General features: G+C 37.2%; 1 protein-coding gene across 1 annotated transcript; it reads right to left on the minus strand.

Moving 5' to 3' along the window:
• Positions 1-3,404: 3,404 nt before the first annotated feature.
• lsm4 (LSM4 homolog, U6 small nuclear RNA and mRNA degradation associated) lies at positions 3,405-6,596 on the minus strand. Its single transcript, XM_034081068.2, has 5 exons — positions 6,478-6,596; positions 5,872-5,913; positions 5,588-5,686; positions 4,871-5,054; positions 3,405-4,275 (listed from the first exon to the last, which is right to left on the minus strand). Exons 1-5 carry the CDS (start codon positions 6,478-6,480, stop codon positions 4,157-4,159), a joined length of 447 nt encoding a protein of 148 aa, XP_033936959.1. The 5' UTR covers positions 6,481-6,596; the 3' UTR covers positions 3,405-4,156.
• Between the last annotated feature and the right edge of the window lie 2,050 nt (positions 6,597-8,646).

An 8,646-nucleotide genomic window follows, 5' to 3' on the forward strand; every position in this document is an offset into this window, starting at 1 on the left:
AGCATTTATTTTATTATTGACCACCTCATAACTAATCTACATGGTGGTATACAAAAGTAGTACAGAAGATATATTATAGGCTACTCCGCATTTCTTTCATTTCTTAGACATTTTAGTAAATATAGCTGAAAGTTTGTTTTCTTTGTATTTTTTATAGATTTGTTTGTGATAATTATATGTCAAAGACTACCAAACCTACCACAACTGGTGGAATTGAGGAAATGTTGCTTTGTGATAAAAATGTTAATGTTTTTTTCCTATACATTATTTGACATTTGTTTTATTTTGACCAGCAGAATCTCATATCTTATCAGCATAGTGGTATAATAAACCAGTGCAGAAGGAATATTATACTTTACTTTTTGAATTTCATTTTTATATTTCCGTTTCTGCCTTTTCAATTTATTATTTAATTAGCCTTTTTTTGTTTTTATTGTGATGATTTTTTTTGTAAAAGACAACAAATTAAACTAAACCTTGAGGCTCGTAAAAAAAAGGAAGCATGCCTAACGCTGCCTTAAACAGTTTTACTGTAATCATGAGCAAGCTGTTCATTTACTGTGTTTTCAATCTATAGAAATCAGTTAAAGGATAACTGTCATTTTTCACTTGGAAAGAATGTCAGGATCTACTCAGGAAATGTTGATGTATGACTTTGAGTATTTGTAAGGACACGTTTTACATTTTTGGACCAACATAATCTCATAGGCAATCGGCATGGTGGTATAAAACATGTTTTTATTATTTCTTAGACATTTTACTTAATATAGCTGACAGTTTGCCTGTTTTATATTTTTACTTTAGGTTATTTTCTTCGTATCTTTATTCGATTTTTCTGTGATAAGTATATGTTAAAGACTACATTGAGGAAATGTTATCATGAGCAAGCTGTTCATACTCAGAAACATGTTATTGTATGACTTTGGCAAGCATGTTTTTGCACAGTTTAACTGTTATATTTGATGTTTTGAAGTATTTCTCTTTACATTTTTGGACTAACATTACAGTATATCACTCTTGACCACCAGAATCACATAATTAATCTGCATTGTAAACTAGTACAGAAGAAATACGTGTCTTCACATTTTGAACATCATTGTGTGTTTTGATGTTTTTTCCTCTACTTTTGACCACCAGGATCTCAGAACTACTGGTATAATAAACTAGTGCAGAAGGACTATGATACCTTACTTTTTGAATTTTATTTTTAAATGTCCTTTTCTGCTTTGTCAATTGAATAGAATTCATTGAAAGAATTGAATTTCTGTCTGAGGAATATGTCAGGATCTACTCAGGAAAATGTTGATGTATGACAAGCATATTCTGTGTGTAAGTGTTTCATATTATCTTTTTTAATATTACTCTACATTTATACCACCATTTATAATCTGCACGGTCGTACAATAAAGTACAACAGAGGAAATTCCCATGGTATGTTGTATTTTATATTTCTTTGACATTTTAGTAAACGTAGATAGTAATTGATTGTCTTTGATTTATCTAATATGCTTTACCTGTGAGGTCACTAGTTTTTATTAGGTACATATCCCAAAACAGGACTGGTCGTAACGCTTGAGTGTTTGAAATCAAATTGATGGAAATGTTGGAAAGCTTTACTCTTAGATTCAGAAAATCGTCCAGACTTTAAACATGTATCTTTAAAGCTGTCCATAATGGTCCTAAATTGTGACTTTGATCATTACACAGAATACTTTCCATGTAGATCCATTTGTAATTCATACTAAATGGAATTAATTACTATTTAATTCATTCAGTTCTGCTTATAGTTTTTTACTTTAAAACCTACCGTTCACTTAACCTGCATGGACATAAATCACTTATTGTAATTTCCATTCAGTTAAAATTGCAAAGATATTGAAGAAACAGGAATGAAGTTCAGTAAAATATTAGTTTGATTCCAAATAGTTTTGACTGTTTAACTATATTTATCAATCAAGCCTGATGAAATTAATCATCTAAATAAAATGCAAGACTGCCTTAAGGACTTAAAAACGTGGATGACCTTAAACTTTTTGATGTTAAACACGACCAAAACTGAAGTTATTGTACTTGGCCCGAAGAATCTACGAAACAAATTATCTAAAGACATACTAACTATGGATGGCATTAATTTGGCCTCCAGTGAGACTGTAAGGAATCTTGGTGTTATATTTGATCAGGATTTATCCTTTAACGCCCACATAAAATCAATTTCAAGGACCGCCTACTTCCATCTACGTAACATTGCAAAAATCAGGCATATCTTGCCTCAAAACGATGCAGAGAAACTAGTCCATGCATTTGTTACTTCTAGGCTGGATTATTGTAACTCCTTATTATCAGGGAGTACCAAGAAGTCAGTCAAGTCGCTTCAGCGGATTCAAAATGCTGCGGCTCGTGTACTAACCAGAGTTAGGAAAAGGGACCACATTACTCCTGTTCTGGCTGCCTTACACTGGCTCCCTATAGAACACAGGATAGAATTTAAAATTCTTCTTCTCGCCTACAAAGCCCTTAATGGGCAGGCGCCATCTTACCTTAAAGAACTCATTATACCCTACTGTCCTACTAGGGCATTGCGTTCCAAGAATGCAGGGTTGTTGGTTGTTCCTAGAATCTTTAAAAGTACAATGGGAGCCAGAGCCTTTTCTTATCAAGCTCCACATTTGTGGAATCAGCTTCCAGTTTGTGTTCGGGCGGCAGACACCCTATCCGTTTTTAAGAGTGCGCTTAAGACCTTCCTTTTTGATAAAGCTTATAGTTAGGGCTGATTAGATTCAGCCCCTAGTTTTGCTGATATAGGCTAGTTTGTCGGGGGACATCTTACTTCTTCCTTCTCTCTGTCTGTACCTGTGTACTCTCATGTTCCGATTAACCCAGCTTCCCCAAATGTCTTTCTTTTTGGTGTCTATATACGCTGGGATCCGGAGTCATGGATGATCCTGCGGTCCTGTGTCCCGGATCGCGAGCGCTGGATCTTGAGTCGTGGCTGTGGTCCTGGATCATAGGTCCTGGATGGATATCCTCGTGGATTCATCTTCCTATTATACACATATGCATTTCCAAACATTTGGACTACCTATGTTGCAAATGTATTATCTTTTCAATTTACACACGGCATCTATTGCACGTCTGTCCGTCCTGGGAGAGGGATCCCTCCTCTGTTGCTCTCCCTGAGGTTTCTCCCATTTGTCCCTTTAAACTGGGTTTTCTTTGGAAGTTTTTCCTTGTACGATGTGAGGGTCTAAGGACAGAGGGTGTCGTATTGTCATACTGATATTCTGTACACACTGTGAAGACCACTGAGACAAATGTAACATTTGTGATATTGGGCTATATAAATAAACATTGATTGATTGATTGATTGATTGACTGACACAAAAAAGCTGACAAAAACATTGCCATAAATGAAAACGACTGACTAACAAAAGTTGTTTTATTCTCATGTAAATAAATTACATTATTTTTTGTTACAAAAATAAAATGAAACCCAACCAACATGAACCAAACTTATGCATTTCAGACAAAAAAAAACGTGAATCTGGAAATCGGACGATCATAATGTGTCTTACAAATGCTTTAACAAAAGTTTTACTTCTCAGGGACTGAATACCTCTCCCCGTCTATTGACCCACCTGTTGTGATCGGACCATAGGCGCAAACAAACCACAGCACATCACAAACAACACAAGAGTAAAGAGCAAGTTAAAAAAGGAATTTGTGCAACAGAAGTTGGGGCTGGGCAGTTTGTTTGCCATGAGAATTACACCTGAGGAGACAAGTTGACAAAACGACAATTAAGAGCCTCTACCAGTGTAACAACTGAAGGAAAACTGATTTTAGATAACACAATGTGATTGATGACACAAAAGGTTTTTGCAAAGTTGTAATGACACAAGGACGATACTAAAGCAGTCAGCTCTTACTGATACACTGGTATATGATCATACTAAAAGAAAATGTTACACCAACTTGCAGATACTAAAAAACTAAATTCAGTGCAAACGCACAGCTTCTCTTAACGTCTCAGTGTGATTTCTGCAGTGGTCAGTCCAGACAAACATCACAGCAGAAGGAAACACTGGAGTTACATTTAACTTCATGTACTGAAGGAGAAATCACTCAGATTATAGGATGTTGAAGGTGTAATGTTCACTCAGTGCTGGTTCTTCATGCCCTGTGGTTTGCCTGGTTTCTTATCCTGCTGCAGCTGCAGCTGCTGCTGCTGGCCTCGGCCCGGCCCAGACATCCCTCTGCCACGACCGCCAAACAGACCTGACAAGAGACATGTATAAATACAAATATAGAGAATGCTACAATATTTGTGTTACTGTATGACAAAAATGTACGTTTCAGTAAAGAAATAAAAACGTAGAATTTCATAGGTAATCGGCACGATGGTATACATTTTTTTTTTTTTTTTTTCTTAGACATTTTACTTAATATAGCTGACAGTTTGCAGGTTTTTTATTTTTACTTTAGGTTTTTTTCTTTGTTTTTTATTAGATTTTTCTGTGATAAGTGTTAAAGACTAACTTGAGGAAATGTTGTCTTTAACAAACATTAAAGTACATGACAAATATAGAGAATGCTACAATATTATACAGTATGACAAAAATGTACGTTTCAGTAAATAAATTAAATACTTCACGTCTTTAACTTAAAGCCAGGTTTTGCTATATAATTACATTTCTCACCTTTTAAACCTTACAATGCATTCCGAGATTTTAATTACACATCTTTAGGGCTAGACTTGATGCTCCTGAGAGTATGTGGACTTTATATTATGAGAAATTAGGAAACAAACTTAAACTGTCATGGCAATATCAATGTTATGACCAAAGGCACAAAAGAAAGCTGTTCCACTCACCTCGGCCGACTCCTCCTCCTCTTCCTTTGCCCTGCTGTTTGTTCTGCTGGGGGCCTCCACGTCCGCGGCCCTTCGACACCACCTCCTCCTTCACCATGTCGATGATCTCATCGGGGATTCGCAGGTACTTGATGGTACTTCCTCTGATGTAGCACTCAGGCATCCTCCAGAACTTATCTCCATCCTGTTAGAGTGGAGAGGGGCTGTCAATGCATTCTAATCTTAATGTGGCTGTGCTTTGTAAAGAAGGTATGCACAACCAGCTTCAGTCTATAGCTTTTTGGTCTGAAGAGGAGCTGTATGTAAGGTTGTGCTGTTTTAAATAGTTATTTAGAGCTGCGAGGATTAGTTGACTTCAATGTTAAGATGTTCTGCTTTTCTCAGTTCCACTAAACTGAATATCTTTGGTTCTGACAAAACAAGGCATTTAAAGACATCACCTTTGACTTGAGACTAGGATGGACATTTTTAACTCGTTTTATATAAACCTATAAGAATCAGCAGTTAATAATGCAATTAATATAGAAAATAAATGTAAGCTGCAAGCCTCGAGTGTGCCATTCTTTGTTTTCAGTTTGTGTCCCACATGATTTGTGTAACTGTTTACATGTCAAAAAACAAACCAAACTAAATAGGAGCGATACTTTATAACAGTCAGTAGCAGTGCGTCTAAAGTGTTAGTGATGGCAGAGACGTGAGACCAGAGCTCAGCTTTACCCTCGAGGTGCAGATGACTTCTCTCAGGTTGATGTTCATCCAGTTGTCACAGCTGACCAGGTGACCATTATATGTCTCTCCATTTTTCAGCTCCACCAGCTGAAGATAAAACAAGTTGTTTTAGAGTCCAGGCTACAAATTGCAGGCTGGATGAAAGAACAACTTATAATTACGTCACAGTTAACATGCCAAATAATTAATGAAGTAATGTAAAGATAAAAGACAGTGAAATAAGTTGCTGTCCCATCTGCAGCCATAACATGAAGGCTTCAGTGTCTTCTCACCATAGGATGGTTCTGGGCAGTCTTAAGCAGAGATAGTGGAAGCTGGAAAAGGACAGAAAAACACATATCATACCTTGATAAAGAATCATCAAAATAAGATATAAGTTACCTTATGGTATCACGTGTTCAGTGTTAAAACATTTGTAATTTGAAATAGTTGTAATATAATACTTTGCCATAAATTGAAAATTAATACAAATTCGTTTTGTATTGTACGTCATTATAATATTCTCGACCAGTGATTTATCTGCAATGTTTAAACACTGTTTATCATACACTGTCATGTGCGCTAACTCGCCATATTTAACGCAAGGAGTCAAAAACATACTTTTTTTCGAGTTTTAAGTAGCAAGCTCACAACTTTGGCACAATATCAACTTTCTCTGTTGCTGCATGTAAAGTCTGCACGCATTTTAAAACAGCCACTTTGTCAATTATGTTTAGTTTAGATTCCGTAACGTAAGCTAATTTTACTTGGCTAGCACAGCATTGTGTGACCCAGCGCTACAGAGCTGCTAACTGTTAGCTGAGCAGCAAGCGTGCCAACGAAAACCTAAAAAGGTAGCTATTAACGTGATATCGTAACAGTACAAATTAAATACTCACCATTGTGATAGTATGTCTTTATTGTTTTGTGTTTCACTTTTTGTCTAGGCCCTTTGCTGACATGAATTTACAAAACCTCCTAATGTTCTTCTTCGTCTTCTTCCTTATTTCCGGCGGTACGGTGTGTGATAACGGCTGTATTTATAAGATGCTGCCATCTGCCGTCAACAGCAGTCACTGCAATGCAATGAAAATATAGAATGGAGTGCCTGAGGTTGGTGAAAAAAAGTCTATGATTGTCCTTTTAATGTGTGCTCCAGAAATAGTCAGACAGACAGAGCAACCATACAAAAATGTGTTACCCATTGCAGTAATCTTTTAAAGGACCCATAAACAGTGATTCAGAAGCGGATTTTGAAATAATGTTCAGCTTTGTTGACAAAAGAAATACAAAATCCAATTAATTAATGAACCAATATTAATATGAATACTTTTTGAGAAACGGTAGGAGATTAAATAAAACATCTCTTAAAAATATAGCATATTAACTATATGGGCACACTTGAGGTATATAGTTTGTAAAAAGTCAACATATTTTCTTATTCTACCTTTAAAAGAGCTTGAAAACGTGACTTTATGGATATGATATTTCTTCAGTTAATGTAATACATTGAAATAAAAATAAACAACGTTCTCGTTTTGGTAACATTTTAAATCCAAGGTTTCTTGTCTAAAATAATATTTGTATTGGGTATCAATTCTCATGTTGTTGTTTTTCCAGAATCGTACATTGACATTGACATTGATAGCCTTTCACAAAAAAAAAACGTTTCTTCTTATTACTTTACAAAATAAACATCAAAACCATCAATAGAGAACCGCATCTATAAAAATGTCAAAAATAGTGAAAATGTTCACGAGACAAAGTGCAAGGTTATATCTTTAGATGTTTTGTTTTAGCCTATGTACTGTACGTCTTAATGCTCTTATATGTGACGGACCGGTGTGACTTCCATGAAATAATATTTTATATCTTCCCAACAGACGAGCTGACAGGAAGCCTAACACTCTAACAACCACAACATTGCAAAGGCGAGTAAATGTAAATTAAAAACAAATCACAATTTTTGTATTTCTTCTTCTTTCTTCCAGTGAGGTGAAGCTGACCTTGCACTTTGTGCGAGTAAGGATGTTCCTCACGCAGGCTGAATGTTTCTCCCTCCTTACTGACACAGAAGCCCTTGATTTGCAATGCTTCACTAATTGTCATTTCCCTGGCTCTGTCGGGACACTTTACCTCCAGCACAGCGGAAGACCCTACCAGACCATCTGGAGATGCCCCCAACAATCCTGATTGGGAGAGCCACAAACCTGACTCATGGACCTGCATCTGGGTTGCAGTGGTGAATGCCCTGACGCCCTCACATTCATTCATAGTCCCCCACTGTACAGACAAAACACCATCAAGGGCCTGTTGTTTCCCTAGCATCCTGGCAATAAGGGAAGCAGTCACACGCTTTGACCTCAGGACAGCTCCAAAGTTGCTGGCAGTCAACCTTCCTTTCCTGAACAAATGCCAGTTTGGGTTGGTTCGCTGACCAGTGGTAGCCACCTGAATTGCCCTCTGTTGCTCCTCAGACAATGCCATGCTTGCCACAATTGCCTCAGGTCCTTGATGCCCAACAGATTTGAGAATTTCAGGAACAGTAAGTGTTTCCAAGCTGTAGTGTTCCTCTTCTGGCGCAGGGGAGAGAAGCCAAGAAATTCCTGAGAACCTGCCCCCGAGTCTGTCCCTCAGCCAGTCACGATCTTCGGAGGTGGGCTCTCTTGTCAGCGGGTTGAATGACTTATTGGTTGGAGGAAATAGCTCCTCCACTGAATGTGTACATTTAGCTGCCTTTGGCTTCTTCCACTGACAGGGGGTGTCAGTGCAGCTGAAATTGTGGATGGCAAAGATGGCTAATTCAGCCGCATGACTGCATTTCCATTCTCCACGTGGGCATTCACATTTTGTGGAGAGAATTCCCTCTTCTCCTGTAGATACCTGTGGTGGTGGGATTGTTTTATTATTTAAAATATATTTACATTTGTAATGCCTTCCCAATTATCCCTTTAATTGTTTATAGCCTACTGTATGTTTATTTCATGGATATTTCTGTGTTTTCTGGTGTGTAATATTTGTAATCTTGGGGCCTCTTCTCTTTAACGTCTACATGCTACCACTGGCTC

Source organism: Pseudochaenichthys georgianus, chromosome 4 (genome assembly GCF_902827115.2).
Source record: "Pseudochaenichthys georgianus chromosome 4, fPseGeo1.2, whole genome shotgun sequence".
Lineage (NCBI taxonomy): Eukaryota > Metazoa > Chordata > Actinopteri > Perciformes > Channichthyidae > Pseudochaenichthys > Pseudochaenichthys georgianus.